The following is a 21,049-nucleotide window of genomic DNA, read 5'->3' on the forward strand; positions in this document are numbered from 1 at the left end:
CAGTCTGATTTTGTTCCAGGAAGACGGAGGCGAGCACACTGCCGTGATTAATACAAGGCGGCCGGATTAGAACAGGCTCTCCGAGGGCCGGTCACAAGTCTAGCATGGGTTCCTCGCAGCACAATAGACACCCTTACAAGCTTATCGAGCCTGTCATCGTGTAATAATCGTCGGTGGCATGATGTGGCCGAGTCATCCGTTTCAAGTGTGACACCGCTGAAGAGTCACGGAAAAAAAACAAACACCTTAAATATCAAATAAATAAACACACACACAAAGGGATTTGACTGTTAACAACTGCTTTGGGGTTTATTTTACAATTGAAAAGAAATTAACAAACTATCGTTGCTAAAAAGTCTTTTTTGTTTTTTACAATATTTTCGATAAAACATTGAAATGTATAGTCATTGTGCATCGCTTATTTTTCCACAACATCTCATGCATCAAATCGGATGCAAGTATAATTAAACTTCTTTAAACCAAGCCAAAGAAGCTAAATTTCCCATTTCTTTTAAAAAAAGGACATTTTTGTAATTCTACAGCATATATCTATATACACCATCTGTTTTTACGTTTTCATCATTTTTCTGTATCAAAATGACAATATAAAAGTTAGAGCACACACCATAAGAGAAGTCTGGTGAGATATGTCTCGTGGGGTATCGACATTTCACTGGAAACAATTTACACGTAACAAAGCGTGAAGAAAGAGGCAAAAAGAGAGATTTTACCAAACCATACAACTGGAGAATCGATACGAGGTGAAACTTCACAACATGGAAAGTTTTGGAGCAAACTTGCAGACTTGATGGCCATTTATTTTTACTGATTGACTCATAACCAGAAGCAGCATTTCAATTTGTTTTTTTGTTTTTTTAACCAAATGTTCACACAATCTTTTCTCGAGAACGAAGACAGATTGGCGAGCAGGCCGTTCATCATCAAAACATCGCAATGACAGAAAACCCAAGTGATGGCGGGAAATGATGATCCACAATCTCATTCTGTCTGATTTCAACAAACGTTTTCTCTTTACAACGAAAAGTTCCACTGTCTAAGGTGCTACTTCAGTCCTTCAGGATAATCTTCCATTACTTTAGTGTATACATTACATTTGTATCTTCTTCAAATCAAGTACTATACACTCCCCCCTCCCTCATCCCCAATTCTTTTTCCACATTTACCATTGAAGCAGTAGTTGTATTTTGACATGAGAAGATTAAAATCCTACGTTTAATCTTGATTCATTAAAATACATGCACAGATCAGACAAATAGAATATAAATATATTACAAAATAATCGTAACAAAGAAAAAGAAATCAAATCAACATGAAAAGACATGGTCCAATCAGGCAGTTATTACAACAAAAATAAAAATAAGACTGATTTTCATTTTCTGGTGGCTCAGTTCGGCCCAGTGCAGTAACTGTGAACAGTCATTTTAGTGCAATGAAATTCTAGTCAGTTCCACAGCTGTCCGTCTCTTAGCTCAGCAAGAGACCCCCGCTCAAACCTTTTCTAGCTTCTCCAGTTTCTCTAAAGCTGTGACAAACACCAGGTGGTCCTCAGGAGACTTGCCGTGGGTCTTACTGAGGTGCAGTTTCACTGCGTGTTTGCTGACGAATGTCCGATTGCAGAGTCTGCACTGGTACACGGAGCCTATGTCATCCTCTGGTGTGGTCAAGGCTGACAGAGGGCTGCCGAATGTCATTTTTTCTGTGATCACCTTTGAGGCAGCCTGCTGCTCCCGTAGGTGCTCCGCTGACAGTTTGGACAGGTCCTTCAAGCTGAAGCCCAGGTGAGACTCCAGGTGGTTAATGTAGGAGGTGGGAGTCCTGAACTGCGAGGCACAGTCGCCGCAGAGAAAAACAGGCTGGCACGAGTCCATGTTTTTGAGAAACTTAGTGCCCCCAGTCCGTCTCAGCTGGTACTTGACGTTAGCCAGCCAGTGTGATATGGTTGTCATCGAGAGGCCTGTGAACTTACAGATGTGGACCCTTTCCTGAGGACCCAGATCAGTCATGGCGTAGCGCCCTTCTGGGGTCTCCCTCAGGCTGGAAACAAACTGTGCCTGAAGTATGAGGAGGTGCTGTGGATTCCAATTCGACTGCCTCCCTTTCCTCTTCTGCACTGGAGAGAGGTCGTCGAGAGCGTCTTCGAATGCACTTCCGTCTGCATCAGACTTTTCTGAAATTGAGGACGGAGTGGAGGATTTGGGTGTGAGTCGCCCGGTGAGATTCTTCACCATATCGGAAATATCCATCAACGCATTTTCTCTTAGAGGAGAAGAAACTGTGTCGTTTATGGAAATCAGGGGCTTATTGCCGTTCACACCATTATTGGTCAGAAGCACATTGTTGCTATTGTTGTTGTTATTATTGTTCACTGACTTGTTTTTACTCAGGTCAATGGGCTGGTCAGTGTTGTCGTACAGCTGAAAGTGGTTTGTGGGCTCCGTCTGCTTGCCTTGAGGGGTTGAATTAAAAGTGGTCTTATCCATCATGCTGTTGCTAATTTTGTAAAGCATTGACAGGGGGTCAGCCGTTTGGTTTGCTGGTTTGGAAGCCTTGCCTAGATGCGTGTTCATGATTGACTGGAGTGCACTAAGTGGGTTGACAAAAGGAATTTCCGGTGAATGATCAGTTATGATGCCAAGACTGTTGCCGTTAGTTACTGGGGATTGGCGGGCCTCAGAGCCATTCTTTGCATGGTTAATGTGAATGTCTACGAGGCTTTCTTTTGGCTCTTTCTTGCAGGACACTTCTGACTCCACACTGCCAGGACTGCTACTCCTCATACCAGACTGTTTGAGTTCATTTGGGGTGGTGAGTTGCTCTTTCTGCTCCCTCAGCACAGGGGATGGGGATTTGACCAATGACGATGCCCGGCATCGCTCCATGCTTACAATCTTTTCTTCCTTTTCTCTCTTCACCGCAGGAGTTTTCCCTGTTACTTTTTCTACGAGCTCCTCCATGGCAGTGACATTGCTTCTGAGTGGGGTAGGAGAAGAGGGGCTGCGTGGGGAATGGATGACAGAGTTGGGGTCCGTCACAAGGCTTCTGATTCCACTGTTGAACATCGGTTGCATCTGGACGCTCTGGATGCTTGAGTTTAAGACAGCACTGGAGCTCTTCATAGCACCTTGTAGCTGGTAAGCTGCATGTATACTAGGATATCCTCCCCAGGTGGGAGTACCTGTCTGTGCCTTGCTTATGGCACTGGAGACTGTGTTCTCCAAGGATTTTAGGATATCTAAACCCCCTTTCGGTGCTTCTTCCAAATCTTCTTCTCTAAGATATTTATACGATGTAGTGTCAGTCTCCGATTTTTCACCAGACTCATCCTTCTCCTCTTTAATTTTTCTCTCAGCTGGTTCACCATTTTCAATCCTCTCCTCCTCACACGTTTCTCTCTTGTCCTCGGAGCTAGAAGAGAGGGCAGGTGACACCGGTTGTGATTTAACAGTACTTGGCACAGGGAGCCTGGTTGTTGTGGGTGGCAACGGTATCGATTGAATCTTCTCCTCTACTATGGGATCAAATACCAGCTGTTTGCCTTTTTTGGAAGCAGAATTTGTCACCTTCAAAAAGTGTCCTGTGACCATCATGTGAGCAGTCAGTTGTTGAAGCGTATCGTGCGAGCTACCACACTCCATGCATTTAAGAATCTGAGCTTTACGGGCTTCAAACTGCCACGTATAGCTGGCACCATTTTGATACCCATAGCGATTATTTGCTGTTACATAAGGGTTAGCCATTGCTTTGGCATCCTTGCCAACATCCCCTAGAGAAACACAACCTCCACCACTACCAACATGGATAGACTCTGGGGAGCATGGGGAAATTATAGAATCATGGATCGCTCGTTTTTTAGCTGAAGTGGAAACAAGTTTAGTTGCCAAGGCCGGCACCGGTTCTTTGAGAGGCACTTTCTGATAATGCTTGGTCTTGATCATATGGACACTGAGATCTTGCAGAGATTCAAATGAGTGGCCACAATACATACACTTCAGCACCTTCTGTGCATCCTCTTTCCCTTCCATTTCCATTAGAGATCGCTTACGGGGTTTGGACCATCGTTTTCCATGATCCTCTTCTTTGTCCTTGTTATCGTCTCGATAATGTCCAGTCTCATTCATGTGGACTGTCAAGCCAACCAAGGTGTCATAAGCAGCACTACAGTCTTTGCAGCGAAATTTGCTGGCACCAGTGAACACAGAACCATACAGTTTATTGTTCTGTCTGTAGAGCTGCACTGTGCTAAAGAGACTGGGCTCAGGTAAAAGATGGTAGGGTGTCTGTTGAAGTGTCTTGGCAAGTGCTGCCTGATGCCAGTCATATGCTATCCCGCCACCATTGCTTGCCGCACCACTACTGCTTCCAGTACTGCTGGTTGCTCCATGGCCTCCAGCAGAGCTTACTAGAGTACCATTTGTATTGCCACCAGCACTGCCTGTGTGATTGACAATGGTGCTTGAGCTCCTTCCATTGTGATGAGTGTTTGACATGTTGACAGCACTGCTCTTGTTGGTGGTCGTTGTCGTGGAGGAGGCTGAGGCAGTAGATACAGGTTCAGGAGTGGTGAGGGCACTGTTGGCACTGCCAGTTGTGGCAGGCTTTGATTTCATGATGTCCATTGTGATGCTGGACCAAGAGGCATCTGAGATGAGGTTTGCATAGACAGCTTTCATCTGAGCCAGGCTATCCTGGAGAGAAAGGCCATTATTTGGACGGAAGGGTAGAGCAGGGGCTTCCCTCTCCTGACCATCCCTGGAGGAGGTGCTCTTGAAGTCTGTGAGTCGATCACTGGCATCACTGAGCGGAGACCCGTATCCTGCATCAGGGTTGGTTCCATTGCTGAGTGGAGAGTCTCTGTAGCTAGGTAGCTGGCTCCCCTCTAAATCGTCCTCTTCATCGTTGCACATGAACTCATTGTCTTGACCGTCTAATGAGAGGCCATCATCCTGAAGGTGCTCCTCCTCATTGTGGGGGCCTGCTTTGAGTTCTTCCTCAGGCATGTAAGCTGCAAAACACAAAGAAGAGGGCGGTCAAAAGTTGCAGTAGAGAAGATCAATGTTCAGCAAATATCAGAAGGTTGAAAAGAAAGTAAATCAATAAAGAGCGATCAAGTGCAAATAATAGGAAGTCCATAATTATGACATGATCCTGAAAAATACTTTTATTCAAAACACATCTGAGGTTCTACTTCACCAGAAAAAATAAACTGGAGAAATTTGGTTTCATGGCGTTTCACATACACCTTGTAGCTTGTGGTACTCGGTGATAATGACGTCCAAGCAAATAACCCAAAACTGTGAGTGTACAAACTAACACATCAAAATCATTGAGTTTCAGTTGCAGTCTGAGGAAGTCTGTTTTTTTTAAATTAAAACCAATGAGATGCAAGGGTTTGAAAACACGTACGACCTCTGTGTTTGTGCAAATATCAACCATAACAAGGACAGACAGAAGCTGGTTTATGGAGAAAAACGTGAATGAACAGAACGTCAAGGAGAAAACAAAAAGTGAGCAGGAGTTAGTGAGTTTGGTGGGCGGGAAGTGAGGTGTAAGTGAAAAGAAGGAGAGAAAAGAAGGAGTGAGGTAGGCAGGGAGACAGGAAAGACAGCCCCCTTGCTTCTTCCTTTATCTCCTTCCTGCACGGTGAGATGTGTGTCCTAGATGCCAGTATCAGTCTTTCCTGATGAAACAGATGTGCTGTCAGCTTCAAACGGCACGCTAACCTGTCATATCATAATCTAAGTGGACATAATACCTGATATATATACACTGGCACCATTTACTGCTGCCTGAGAGGAGATGGGTGGAGGAGGTGGGGGAGGTTAGCAGCTGCACAACGCAATGTGACTATGTGATGATGTGCATGCGAGTTCCTGGGTAGGTGTCTGTGAGCACGCCGGATTGTAACTCCACCTTCCGACATCTGTGTACCAAGAGCCAGCTGCGTCTCTTAAACATTCAACCTCACCCTAAAAGTTAACCTGAACAATAGCGTATGTAAAGGAGGTCTTGCATTTGCTGCGAGCTCCTGATACAACCCCGTCTCTAAATGAGCAACTTACTCCCCCAACGGCTGACAGGATTTCAGTGAAATGAGAGCACTACAGGAGAACCTGGCTGCGCTTCAATCCCACTGACAGACTGAGACCGAAACAGTTTCTAAAACTCCTGAAAATCCCTAACACAGCAGATTAGCATTATGTGATGTACTCTCTACAACACATCTGCAGACTGTCTTCTGTTACTTTACCTTCTGCCTTTGCTTACATGCTTCCGCGACAACAGTATCGATATTTTCACTCATTTAATACACAGTGTTTTTCTGCAGAAAGAATATTCATTTCCTACGTGCCTGCACCAACAGGGCGAAAAATACAGTAGGAATTACCTGATCTGAGTCATAAACAGTAACCGCTGCCAAAAAAGAAAAGGAGAGAAAAGGCTAAATCCCAATAATTGGCAGCGCTTATTACACGCACACACGCACACGCACACGCACACACGCACACACACACACACACACACACTTTCAGATAGCAGAAGGAATGAGAAACAACGAAAATATCCTTGGATGAGTGACAAAACACAGACTGCGGCAGGGAGGGGCTCTCGAACGACGAGCAGGTCGCCAGGGAACCCTTTGACGATCCCTGTCAATCAATGCCTGTCCTGCCATGTTGTCATGGAAACAACAAAGACGGAGATATCAAAAGCGCGGCAGACAAAAGACTGGCAGAGACAGATATCTGTAGGAATCACAGGCAGACAGCGGGCTGCTTCACCAAACATAAATCCAAGTCAGCGACGTAGCGTGGATGATTATCTGATGATCTACATGATGTCAAACGTGAAACGCTGCACATCCACTTCCTTCCAGCAGGAAATAAGAGCACGTGGTTTTACTTTTTAGTCCTAAGGTGAGTCTTCGCCTCCGCTGAACCCGAATCCGATCAAAGCATCCGCTTGAACGTAACGTGATGCTAACTGGCGATCGGTTCAAGCCTCTCGATTCAAACACCCGCAGTGGAGGGCAGGACCGGGACGGGACAGCGCCGTCCCTGGCAGTTTGGTCTGTGGAGCGGGTGATGGTTGTGAGCAGGGCCATCTGCACTGGCGCCAAAACGCTTGTCACTTTTGCTCGCGGACGCGCCGCCATCAAGGAGACAGGCGGCAGTGTGGCCAGGATGCCGCCACAGACTCACTGTCACAAGCAGCGACGATCAAGCCCCGCTACCAGCCACACCGTATCACTCCGAGACGGGCAGAATTAGCATAGCACTGCATGTCACTTATGTATAATTTGTGCAAATAAGGACGGTGTGTTTCAAATGGCAATCCCCAAACCATACTGTGTGTCGCGCGACGGGGTCGTCCACCCCTGATAATTGTCTTTTCATCAAACACTGTGTTCGACATATGATCGCAAACTTGATTGCACGTCGAAGCTAAATTAATTTGAAATAAAAAGTATGGAACTTAAACATGAAGCAATACAGAGTTTTTTTTTTAAAAGATTGTAGTCATTTATACAGTAAAACGTCAAATATACTTCCTGTATTTTACCTTATCTCCCTCACACAACACTGGGCCTCAGAGTTTGACCCAAATACGCTCAATTCTCTCTCACACATTATTTTGACGTTCGCTACGACATGACTGTTGTAAATGATAGCAAACCGTCCAGCTTGCACTTCACCGGTCTGGAATTCAGCAAACACTTCTCAAGTCCTTTTCAAAACTTTGCCATCAACTGCCGCAATTCCCATTTGTTTTTTATCTTTTCTTTTCGCATTTCTCCCTCTTTTCTTGAGAGAGTGCTGGTTGTTAAATCAATAACACTCTCTGTCAGGCTCGCAGAGCTTCACCATTTGGCCGCTGTCAAAGCCAAACAAACCAGATAAGAAAGGCAGAAAGGCAATGAAACGAGAAGGGGGAAAAAGAAGGGGATGAAACCAGTCAGCTTCCACTGACACCTCCACCGCCGCCGGCCTTATCTCCCCACTATCCCTCCTCCTATTTATTTACACGCATTTCTTTATTTATTCGATGCGAGTTTGGGAAGAGTGCACAATCACGACAGTCATTTGCGGCACTAATGTCCAATCACAGGCCCCTTCAATCTTGTGATTTAGGCAGTGCTGGAGTGGATCATCCGTGGCAGAGAACGCCGGGAAGAAGGGGGAGAAAATGGGGTGGCAGAGGCCGTTTAGGCTGCCCCCCTAATAGGAAACTGGCAGTCTTATTCCTTCCCCAGATTCTGTTTGTCACCCTGTTCTCCATTACGTGTCTCTCAAGTCTGATGGCTTCGGACAGGAGCTGATCAAAAAGCCATCGCTTGACCTACACGCCGTGGCAGAACAAGCCTTTACGCACGGAGAAGGGGAGCGAGGGAGATGAGATAGGAGGAGGTGGAGGAGGTTTGTACGTCTGTGTCGCTGCAGATAGACAAGAGTGTGTAGCGGTGAGGACGGAGGATGGGGGCAGGGAGGAAGGAGGGCAATCACTCTTGGACCAGGACAAGGGGGCTGTAAATAAAATGACATTATTATTTCCTCTGTCCCGTCATGTAGAAAAGCCAATTATGGTAATGCAGCTGCCGGCGTGTCAGAGGGAATGCTGGGATGTGCTTCTCATGAAGCGACTAACATGGGAGCAATGCCCCGATCAGAAGCACGGCCACTGTTTGACAAGCGACTACAGGTATTAGACAAGAGGGGGGGAGAAAAAAAAGGATACAATGGATCCAACTATCACTATATCTGACCGTTTGCTTGAATAAAATCCACTCAATAAAAGCAATCGCACATACTGTTGTTCCTTATATCGCAGTTCAGCTTCCGTGGTGAAATATAAATATAAATATCTTTAGAGACAGATATTAAAATATATTGCTGCAGTAAGGAACAGCAGATAAACTTCAACAGAACCAGGTGGGACGCACTAATAACCACACCCACATTACCTACGGTGCTAACAAGACAGTGACCTCCCATGATGCCTTTCTACATACAGCTCTAGTTATGCTGGGCGGCAAAGCATTGCGGGAGCTGTCCAGGTCACTGGAAGGGTTGTTGAGATGATGACGCCTCATGTGCGGGTTCAAATAAACGTTGCTCATTTACACAAAATGGTCCCAATATTGCGTGTCCGGTCACCGGCTCGCTCATCGTGGTCCGGTGCGATGAAATGAATGTGACTGAGCGTCGTTTACACCCGTAGAGGTTCAGGAGTTCATGAATTATAACATGTCACACCTTGAGGTTCGAGCTGTGAACGGGATGAATTATGCAGAGGGCGACGGCGTTCCAGCCGGATATTGAGGGTGAAGCCGATCATTTACTTTCAAAGTTAATTCTTCGCCCCTCGTCACCAGCTCCTCCTCGCGCCTCGTTCTAAAAATCTTCTTCAGACCTTCAAGTACTTGCTTTGGACCTTTTTCTTTCCATCCTTCTCATGCTCGTATCAGCCCCTCCCGGAGCAGAATAACGGGAGCAGACGGGCCGAGGCACCTACAGGGCCTTAAATAACTGCCGCAGCATTCCGGGCTTGCTGGACCAATTCATCTCCGGCCTCTTTTTTCCTTCCCATTTCAAATCTACGAGTTGTACTCTGATAGCAGTCGATGTTCACATTTGTCTAGAATGGATTGACGAGAAAAGTGGAGCGATTTGTGAATGAACGGAACCAGCTGAACTTCTGTTTTATTGACGGATGCTCTGTGACTCACTTTTCAGGGTCTTATAAACCTCCTATTCAACCAATATTTTGTGAGCGAGACATCGAAAAAAGTCACGGATTAAACAATGGTCTCTCGTTTTAATATTCTCAAGGGCACTTATGAATACAGTGTCACAGATATTATTATACACGTTAATTTTTGAGTCCAATCATATTTCCTTTCATACGTTCAGAAATAATAATAACGATAATAATTGACCAAAATTGTTGGGTTTTTAATAATATGTCCATTTATTTGATCATTTACTTCCAAGACATGGTAACAACTGAAAATGCTCTCAAGTCAAAGCAAAAAATAAAATTAAATAAAATAAAACAACCAGTAGGTTGGGCGAGGTCAAAGTACCTGGTTATTTATTAATGTTTAATATAAATGACTCACATTTATTACGTACATCACCCAAGTTGTCATTGTAGATAACTTTAGAAGATTCTTCCCGATGTTTAACACATTTAATCAGATACACATGTTTCGAACTCAAGGATGGTGTTTTCAAAATCAAAGGCAGACTTTTGTTCATAAACGTACGTGGGCCTAAAAAGAGGCATATTTTCTAGACCAAAGATTGAAAACAATGAGACTGATGATGAGAGTAAAACTGATGTTTGGTGAAGGAAAACAAACACAGAGATCATTTAGTTTGAGATAATATCCTTGTTTTAACCAACCTTGTTTGCTGCTAGATGTTGATCCATTTTACGATCGAGTTTAAACTTCAAGACTAAATCTAACCTTCCAGATCTGAAGGTCTAAACCTGTGTGCAGCGCATTAACATTGTGTTGACGCAAGTGCGCGAGGGTTCAGGTCGGCGTGTGTGTTTAAGTGAGAGTGAGTGAGCGAGTGCGAAAGGTACTTCTTGTTTTATTTATAGAGCGGCTGCTATTTATACCAAAAAAAACCGCAAAGATCAGTCCAGAGAAGCAGCTCGTGGGCCGGAGCCAATACCACTTCCATTACTGTGCAAAAAAACACACACTCACAAAGAAAGATTGGCTCAACTATGTAGCACATGCACACAACAACGGGGGCTATTTGCAGCATTTCCAGCTGTGTACAAGTTTGTACTCTTGTTCTTCTCAGAGTACAGAAGGCTTTAACATGCGGCGGGATCAATACAGTCAACCAGTGCCAATCGATTTCAATTCATCTGCCCTTTTTTTTACCCCCCATTCTCACCCACTTACACCGCAGCTTCAGCCGCATTAATAAACATACAAACATGCACACAAACAGTCCCGAGCGTCCTTCGTGCAGGTTCAATAAAAACCCATAAGGATTTTTTTTTTTTTTGTCTTTTTTCATCGAGCATATCAGGCCGTCCTGGTCTCCTCTGCATAACAAGGCCTGTATAATTAAACCATAAATTTCAGAGCGTGCCTTTAATTACCACAGACAATGTCAGGAGGCAGCAGAGTAAACAAATGGCTTTGAAGTGAGCACGGAGGAAAAAAACGGTTCGACACAGAGATGGAGAAGCTGTTCATTTTGGTTGAGGGTGTTGTTGCACTTGAAAAGGATGAAATGTTCAAAAGCGCAAACACAGGCGGGGGGGTGGTGGTGATGGGGGGGGGGTTACAGTATTGCATTTCTTCCCACCTTTTCTAAGAAAGCTTTTGAGAGATGCAGTAATCTGTGTTTTTGAGTCGAGCGCAAAAGACACGTTCGAAAACCCAGAGGAGCAAACGGTAAACTTGGGTTAGACACACTTGTGTGTACATCAGCTTTGTGATGGACAACACGTGTATTTTCTGTATTAATAACCAGTCATTTGTGTGTTATCCATAACTGGGTTATGAGGTCATATCTTCATGGATGCGAAAAAAAAACAGCATCTGAGCCAGAGCGGACCGAGAGGTTGACTGAGGATAATCTTCATTTTAGGTTAAATAACTATTAGAAATAAACCGGAGAAAATGTGTATCCATTAGCCTTGGATTAGCATTCGTGGTTAAATATCTAAACAACGGCAACAAAACCTCAAATATTGCTCGAGATACTTTCCATTATAAGCTGCTAAATGTACCTCTAATGGACAGAAGAACAGCTCGAGACATTTCTTTGCATCACACTCGAGACACAGATATTGGACGGGGTTTGTTTTGGTGTCCACTTCAAAGAGCGACTTTTGTTGATGTTACAAACATTTCTCTTATTTTGCAAAGACCGTCACGGAGAACCGGTATCAACTTCAAAGACTTTTTGCATTTCCATGTCCTGAAGTCAAGAAAATGATGCTTTGACTTAATTATATTTAGTCAAAGCAGAGACAACACAAGGAAACCAGTCTTCGCCGCAATCTCGCAGTATTTCATTGTTCCTTGAGTTGCTGAGAACGTACTGTATAGACTGCTGCCATCTAGAGGCCGAAGTTTAATTGTAGAACAAAAATGAACAAATACTTTAAATGTTTGCATTTTCATTGTAAATTGAAAAATCTAACCATTTTATTTGATCAGTTTAATAAAATATAAGCTACACAATGTTTATCAAACTGAGTAGAGTCTTAAAAGCTTGAGGCCTTGGCTCCGACTGTCGACTGTATCCTCTCGTCCTTAGTCTTCGCCGGGTTCTCATTCTTCCTCTAGCTGCTGAGGACATAATGAGTGCTGCCATCTAGTGGTGTTGAATGTACATTAAAAAACAACTGTATTATACAGTACACCTTAATGAAATATAAACCATAGAATAACTTTAATGAAACTTAAATATCATTTGACTTTAAAACAATGTGTGAATACTGGTGAATTGTTTCAACATATATATATATGTGTGTGTGTGTGTGTGTGTGTTGTGAGGATGCTATAGTTCAATGTCAAAGTACAAGTCTACTTCCAGGAAGCTCAGCTAATTACACAAGAGCCCCGAGGGCCACTTATAGGACAGGTCGGCTCATTAACAAACAAAGTGATTGCAGATTAATTGAGAGGTTCGAATCTTTGACCCTTAATGCAATGACAAGTACTAACTGGTGTCAATTAGCATGTGAACACACACGTGTGTACTCACTGATGTGTGTCCACGCTCTTAAATATCAAACGTAAACGTTGGTTTTTTTTAGCTGTTTTTGTTGGGTTTTTGTGTGAAATATCTTGCGTCTGCTCCATCGTGAATGGATTGTATAGATTGTGAAACCTGAAACTGCCTCAACACAATGGCCCGTGCAAGAAAACGGAGACAAATAGGCCCCTTAGCGGGGATCTGAACCGGCACCCATCTGTTCCACCATCACCTGCCAATAGGAAACGAGACCAAGCTCCTACTATTTTAGACACAACAGCGCTTTTTAATCTCGTGATTTTCCATCTGCCTACATCCATCCTCTCTCGCACGCACACACACCTGTACCTTTAAAGCAACCCTCCACCCCTTAAATAGAGTCACACCTGGCCTCTCGTGACCTATGACCCCCGCTATCAGCCCGAGTATGTATTCTTCCCATAATGCATCCCTGGGTCTCTTCAGCAGCACCTGCCTTTTAAATCCACGCATCAGAATGGACCACTTCACCTGTGCACACAGCAGACAAGCAACGCTTATGATCGCACAAACCCACTCCCCGAACACACACACGAGCATCAAGTATAGACACACACGCACACGCACACGCACACGCACACACACACACACACACACACACGCGCGGTGACAAGACAACAGCCAGCAGCAGCTGCTTCATCTCCTAGCAACGGCCGGCCTGATACATGACCCAACGATGGATAATTACCGTAAATCACCGGCGCTCAAACAAACTGACGAGTGAGGAAGAGGAGGAAGAGGAAGAGTGAGGGCTGTGACTGGTCATGTGTGAGCTCAAGTGAACATCTTCCAAATCCTTCTGCGGTTTATGGACAAATTCCATGTTTTATAAGCAAGAAGCATTTTATTTTTTAATTGATTTATTTCATTAGTGACCGTTTCATTTGTATATGCACTCTTCATTTAATGTTGATTATTTATTTTTATGTATTCATCTTATTTTAATTTATTTATAATTATTTGATTCAATTTTATCGTCTTCCGTTAGCAACACAAACCTGCGTTGTGTTTACAACTTTGTCAATAAACGTGTTTTGATTCTAAATTTGTATTATTTTTATATAACTTTCCCCTTTTACACGATACAGGGTCAAATCAGCTTTAAAAACTGCTGGTGGGAGTCCACTGTATCCTCTCGTCCTCAGTCGTCGCCAGGATCTTGCAAAGTACATCATTTAATTTCAAAAGAAAATTAAATGTAACCGAGGTGCAGGAACAATCGAAAACTTAATTTTAAATGTAAAATAAAAATACATCATTTGAAAGGTTTTTTCCCCTTCAATGTTAGGATTTTATATGTTTGTGTGTCTTGTTTTTGGTCAATTCAATTTAAACAAGTATTTTTTAAGCATGAAAATACATTTTGAAACAAAAGAACACAATGATGTCCGTTTGTGTCCCGCACACACAGACGTCACTCTGAACCCATGATCTCTGGCCACGGACGTACAGGACGATCCAAGTTTTCCTTCTCACACAGAACATGAGTAGTTTTGAGGAAACACGATCTAGTCTCGGACGACAGTCACTGCGTCTCCTGCTGCAGACATTTGATCTGGTGATTGATTGACAGGTAATGATGAGGAGGTTGAAGGGCTGGTGTTCAGCTGCCATGTGCTTCACAACTACACACCTCACTCTACTTCACTCTCGCCCCATTCTTCGTCCACCTTTCATCAATCACACCCTGACAACATCAGAAAATCATCTTATCATATCATCGTTGGATCGAAAATTTGTTTTTATTTTATTTTTAAACGTTTAATTCAATAATTTCTATGTTAAACGGTTGGATTTGATTAAAATTGTTTTGCAAAATTGAATATTTTGGTTCAAGTTTTTTTTTCCAACTATAAAATAGTTTCTGCATTTAAACGTTATATTTGGTTTTATTAAATTATTTAATTAAATCATTTCTATATTCAAAGGTTGAATTTGTTTTTAAACAATTTAAAGGCTACACATTAAAGATATATTGTATTTATAAAAAGTATTTTTGAATCAAACTCTAAAATAGCTTATATTAGAATTTTTTCATCATATTTAAAAAAAAATACTATGATTAATTTCATTGTTCAACAAAAAAAAAACAACCTTTCAATAAATAATTTATTTTATTTAATAAAACTAATAAAGTGATTGATTTCCCCCCTAAAAATGCAATTAAAGAATTGAATAAAAAAGAACTCAAAGTTTGTTGATTTCAAGCAGTAAATATCCTGATGACACCGATACACGTTGGAGATGTTCCCGGGTCGTGGGAGTAAAAATGAAAACTTCAAGGAACCATCAGCATGAGCTGGAACATTTGAAACCTCCTCTGTCGAAACGACAGGATTTAAAGTCGTGGTTATTGGTGTCGATTTAGCTTCGTCAGGTTAAAAAGATTTCAGGTTCTGCTTCTCTGTTTCCCCGACGTGGAAGAAATCCCATAAAAATCTATCCCCAAAGTGAATTATTTGAGATTTAACGGCTCTTAAGGGGACGCAGGTATCATTGGTGGATTTACGAAGGTAAGTTTGTTATTAAATCCTGACACACGTTCACATCCACCTGCTGTAGTGCAGCAGAAATCCAGGATCATATCAGATTAGTGGCCAATAACAGTAAACTTGTGCGTCTGCCTGAGTCACCGCACGCTCATTCTGCTGCTGCCGACGACGCAGGATATTTGAGGTCAATTGTCGCATGTTTGACAGATATTTCTCGGTGCGTTTTGTGAATTTTAATAAAGGAATACATGAAACTTTTTAGATGTCAGACAAAAATTTTATGACAAGATCATGAGTCTCCATTTTGTGTATAATTAAAATAATTATATTGACTTATATTTGGAATTTCTGAGCAAGATAACTCTTGGTTTGACATTCCTTTTCACACAATCAAAGGTGGTGCTCCTCCCAAAAAGTTTGGACACCCCTGATGCGATATATAGTGATACTTTAGTAACAAGTATATATGTGGAGTATTGTTGAGTACTTGACTCTAGTGTTGTGATAGTGTAGTAATAAGTGTATATGTGTAGTATTGTCCAGTACTTGACTCTGGTGTTGTGATAGTGTAGTAACAAGAATATATGTGTAGTATTGTCCAGTACTTGACTCTGGTGTTGTGAAAGTGTAGTAAAAAGGATATATGTGTAGTATTGTCCAGTACTTGACTCTGGTGTTGTGATAGTGTAGTAACAAGAATATATGTGTAGTATTGTCCAGTACTTGACTCTGGTGTTGTGATAGTGTAGTAACAAGGATATATGTGTAGTAATGTCCAGTACTTGACTCTGGTGTTGTGATAGTGTAGTAACAAGTATACATGTGTAGTATTGTCCAGTACTTGACTCTGGTGTTGCAGAATTTACAGACCACATGACTCTTGATGAAGTAGTTACTGCTTTCATTTGTTTTCAAACCAAAATATGCTTGAGTTATTGTATCCTCTCGTCCTCAGTCATCGCCGCAATCTCGCAGGATTTCATTGTTCCTTTAGCTTCTGAGGACGTATTGACTGCTGCCATCTAGAGGCTGGAAGTTTAATTGTAGAACAAAAATGAACAAATTCTTTAATTATTTGCATCTTCATTGTAAATTGAAAACTAAGTATTTTATTTAATACACAGTTTAATGAAATATAAGCTATAAAATGATTATCAAACTGAGTAGAGTCTTGCAAGCTTGAGGCCTTGGCCCCTGTATACTATAGTCTAGTCTATAGTCGACTGTATACGCTTGTTCTGCTCCTGCCGACGTTGCAGGATATTTGAGGTCAACTGTCGCACGTTTGACAAATACTTCACGGTGTGTTTTGTCACTTTTAATAAAGTTTTTTCCCTCCACAAGTCAATGATTCACTTCCTGTCTAACTGTGATTATATTTGTTGATGTTTTTGTTTGACTCACATGAACGTGAAGACAGAGAAGTCACGTCTCAGGCGAGCGACATTAGACGCTGCATGAGAAACACATGAATATTTAACCCTGTGCACTTGTTTTCTCTCATGTATCCTTGTCAACATTTATCACATTCTCAACCGTAGCCATTAGAGTCGAGTCGTGTCTACACCTTAAGATCCACCAGAAACTTCAACAACAGACGGTTTAAACGACACATTTGCACAAGTATTGTGTAACTAGGAGAGTAAAGTACTCTACTATATATTATAACATTAACAAGGAGTAAAGTACTATACTATATATTATGCTACACTATAAAACACATTTGACACTCGATGCATTTTTAATATCACAATGATTTTTTTTCTAAAGTTCCACAAATTTTAAATAAATAACAGTTTACAGAACTAAACATTTTATATTTATAAAATAGATTTTTTCTAAAAGGAAAAAGAAATTAAAACTATGATAACGAGAAAAAGGTTTGAGGTCAGTGTGAAGAAGATGAAAGGCGGGTCCATAAATCCAACTTCCTGGTTTACTAGCAAACATTAAAGGACGTGTCAGTGTCTTGAATCAACTGCTGTCTCTCAGGTAGAAACAACTGCTCAGAAACACCATCCATCGTATTATTCATTTATTATTAATCCCGTCATGATAATTAGTTTAAATAATTTGATAAACTACAACTCTCCTGTCATGTAGTAAATGTTCTTCTCTCCAAGATGCAGTAAGTTCCTCATCATGACCATGTTTTACACTTATTACTTTATTAAGTTGCTCTGAAATCTGGGCAAAAAAGAGGTTACGAAAGTCCATTATGACGTAATAATGGCTTCACTCCTCCTCAAGCTGTAATCATGCCCGCTTTGTTTAACAACGAGTCCCCTTGAGGTGGAGACTTCCGGGATTGGTGAAGCGCGGTGACAAACCTCCATGATTTACCAATCACAGCAGAGTGGGTGTGGTTATGATCAACAAGATTCCATCTCCAGAAATATATATATGTATAAATGAAAAGATAGGTTTGTACAAATACACACACTGATACAATGGAGTCACACACCACAACAACACACACACACACACACTGATGATACATTAGAGTCCAACACCACAATAACACACACACACTGATGATACAATAGAGTCCAACACCAACACAACACACACACACGGATGATACAATAGAGTCACACATCACAACAACACAGACACAGATGATACAAGAGTCACACATCACAACAACACACACACACACTGATGATACAATAGATTCCAACATCACAACAACACACACACTGATGATACAATAGAGTCCAACACCACAACAACACACACACACTAGTTGACCTTTAAGAAATCTAAAAAGCCGTAAAAAACATTATTTACATTTTCTTCAACAAACAATTATTACCTTACATTTGTAATTTCAAAGTAAAGTCACGAGTGAATCACATCAATAAAAACTGAATTATTGGTCAAGTCCTTTCTATCTGCAACGTTGTGGGATCTGTTCACAGCAGCGTGTGCGTCGACTCGCCGGTAACGATAAGATAATAACACTTCAAGCAAGAGTGCATAGAATTAAAGCTTCCTTAATTGTCAGTGTCATCAAAGAGAACCTGCAAAATAAATTAATAATAAAACTGATAGTGACTCACAATCACATTGAAGCGCACACGCCTGTCAGTTCAGAACCCACACACACGTGTGTGTGCAGACCAGACTTCCAACACACTGGCATACACACACTTTTTAAGCCCTCGCCCGACGTCAACTGTCACACAACCTGTCTGCGAGAACTAAGCGGAGACAGACGCCGTCAACTTAGAGTGCCTCAGATGCCCACACCCAGCCGGGCGGCATCATTACCGCTAATCCTTCACGCGAGATAGCAACGTCTATGGCATATCTGCCTAATAACATCAGTCAGCGACAGGTTCTAATCTCACATTTAGACCCGTTTCCATCACAGACCGACAACAAAAGCAGTCGCACAAAGTGTGATTACCTTTTTTTTTTTTTTTTTTTTTTTTTTTTTAAACGTCTCTGCACGACTTGACTGCCGATCATGGAAGGATTTTGAAACAGGGAAACTTTTTAAGGTACTAAGTACAGACGACAGGTGTGTCGGTGAAGAGAGTGAAAACCTTCCAGCTTAAAAAACTGGGATTCGCCACATCTTTTATGAACACACCTTCACACACACACACACTCGCTCACTCTCAAGGCGTTTACAACCTGTGGTGTTTGTCCTGCTCCACCACGTGCATTTGAATGCCGACTGGAGTGCATCCCTCGCTTTCAGGCAGCGCAATAAAAGACGACACACACAATGAAGGGCTTCTTTTCAGTCAAGTAGGGCTGCCGGGGGAAGAGGGGGGGGGACGGGGACCTCAAAAAAAAAAAAAAACCGCCAAAGCACTTAAACTGGCGGCTACAATAAGACTCTAAGCCTCGCTGAATAGTAAGAGATTATTCATTAAGACGACAAACAGAAACACACCGAGTGTTTTTCGAAACATCCATGTGTAACTTAAACATCACGATACTGTGTCGATACTGTGTCGATATTGTGTCGACACTCAGCAGGACTGTAATGAAGATGTATTTAATATATATGTCTTTGAAGTATGTACTGTTTTGAGTATTGTTTTGATTGTTAAAGCGCTTTGTGACCCTGGTCTCGAAAAGCGCTATATAAATATATATTACTTACTTACTTACTTACTTACAATACAGATTTGAATCCAGTAGGATCTCGAATCGTTCTAGTACAGCCTGGAATCCTACTACTGTATTGGGATCTGAATATTGGAATTCCAATCTGTCCTAGGACAAATGGGAATTCTACCAGGACAATTTTAATAGGAGAAACTCTAACCCTAACCCATATCAATATTAAGATCGCAGTTCAGTAGCAGGATTCCAATCTGTACTGTGACATATATATATATATATATATATATATATATTACTAGCTAAAGTACACAGCGAGTAGAACATGTTGAAAGAGTTAGCTTCCTTAACACTTGTCTTATTTCCGGGTCGAGTTGACCGAAAAGGACCCCGAAAGCCATGTGTTTCTTTGTTTAGGACTTTTTTTCCTATTTTTTTTATTTGTCCTTTCGATGAGTATTTCTTGCCCCTCAAATTAACTTGATTAAATAATGTATTTTTGTAATCTATATACTCCAGGTACCAGGATTTGCCTGGGGATTTAACCACAAAAACATATAATTTAAAAGATAAACGCAAAGACTGTGTTATTAAGTTAGAGTTTAGTGAAAATATGCCACCGTTATTTTCGGCCTATCGCGACAGATAAGCCGGAAACGAAAAAGATAGCAGCAATCATTACTACACATATATACTTGTTACTACACTATCACAACACCAGAGTCAAGTACTTTCACGGTATATGTTATCGTTAGTTCTTTATCGTGATACAAATTGTATCAAACCAATACACAGCTCTGACAAAAAGTCCTTCAGCGTCACGAGTGCGTCGACGAGACCGACCCGGCCAAAGACCAGAACTCGAGAAGAGCAAAGATCGTAATGAAGCCGTAAATCAGAGTCCGATGAGAACCGACTCTGAAGGAGGATCACATCACGGGAGATCAATGCCGACAGCCACACACCAAATCAAGACGAGGAACAGCGAGACACAAACACATGCCGAGGCCCTCCGGAGAGTTGGACTTATGAAAGCACAAGTACACATTCATACACACACATTTTCATCTCCAATCTATTAAACTTCTTCCCAGCTGTCCCTCCAGAACCCACCCGGGGGGCTCAGGAGTCCCACCTCCTGGTTCCATCCCGCTCGTCTGAATAAAATCGGACGTGATGAATGGTGCCATAACTCTGATATCCACAATCAATCTGGGCTTTAAAGACACATCCATCTTGTGTAATGCTGATGGTGTCAGGGGTGGGTGGGCGTCGCTGCACGTCTGACCTCATGGTGGGCGAGTGTGTTTGAGATGGAGGCGGGTGTTGAGGAGCCACTGAGTGATGTGTGTCAGCTCACATCTGGCTGGAAAGAAAATAATAAATGAGGCTTATGAAGACGAATGAAAAGGGGGGATGTGTTTCTAAGAACCCCCCACCCACACACCCCCCACCCCCACACACACACATACTCTCTCACAATACAAGATCAGACATGCGTTTGTTAATGTACAATTACACTCCACAGATGAAACAAAAGCTCTTGCTCACATTACAGATCTTTTCTTCCCGACATTGTTCCACGATTGATGCGTCCTTGCAGCGCGATTACAAAACTGACTCAGAAGAAAAACATCTTTGTAAGAGATGCGAGCGTTGAGTAGTTCGGTTGATATGAGAACC

At 42.1% G+C, this 21,049-nt stretch overlaps 1 protein-coding gene across 1 annotated transcript in view; it reads right to left on the reverse strand.

Moving 5' to 3' along the window:
• Positions 1 to 282: 282 nt before the first annotated feature.
• Positions 283 to 21,049, reverse strand: part of LOC148067925 (teashirt homolog 1-like) — a 38,322-nt gene continuing 17,555 nt past the window's right edge. The window contains exon 3 of the mRNA XM_087805592.1: positions 283 to 5,023. Coding sequence (XP_087661718.1) covers positions 1,509 to 5,023 — 3,515 coding nt within the window. The 3' untranslated portion in view covers positions 283 to 1,508. The remainder of the gene's footprint in view (positions 5,024 to 21,049) is intronic.

Source organism: Callionymus lyra, chromosome 13 (assembly GCF_982586985.1).
Source record: "Callionymus lyra chromosome 13, fCalLyr1.hap1.1, whole genome shotgun sequence".
Taxonomy (NCBI): domain Eukaryota; kingdom Metazoa; phylum Chordata; class Actinopteri; order Syngnathiformes; family Callionymidae; genus Callionymus; species Callionymus lyra.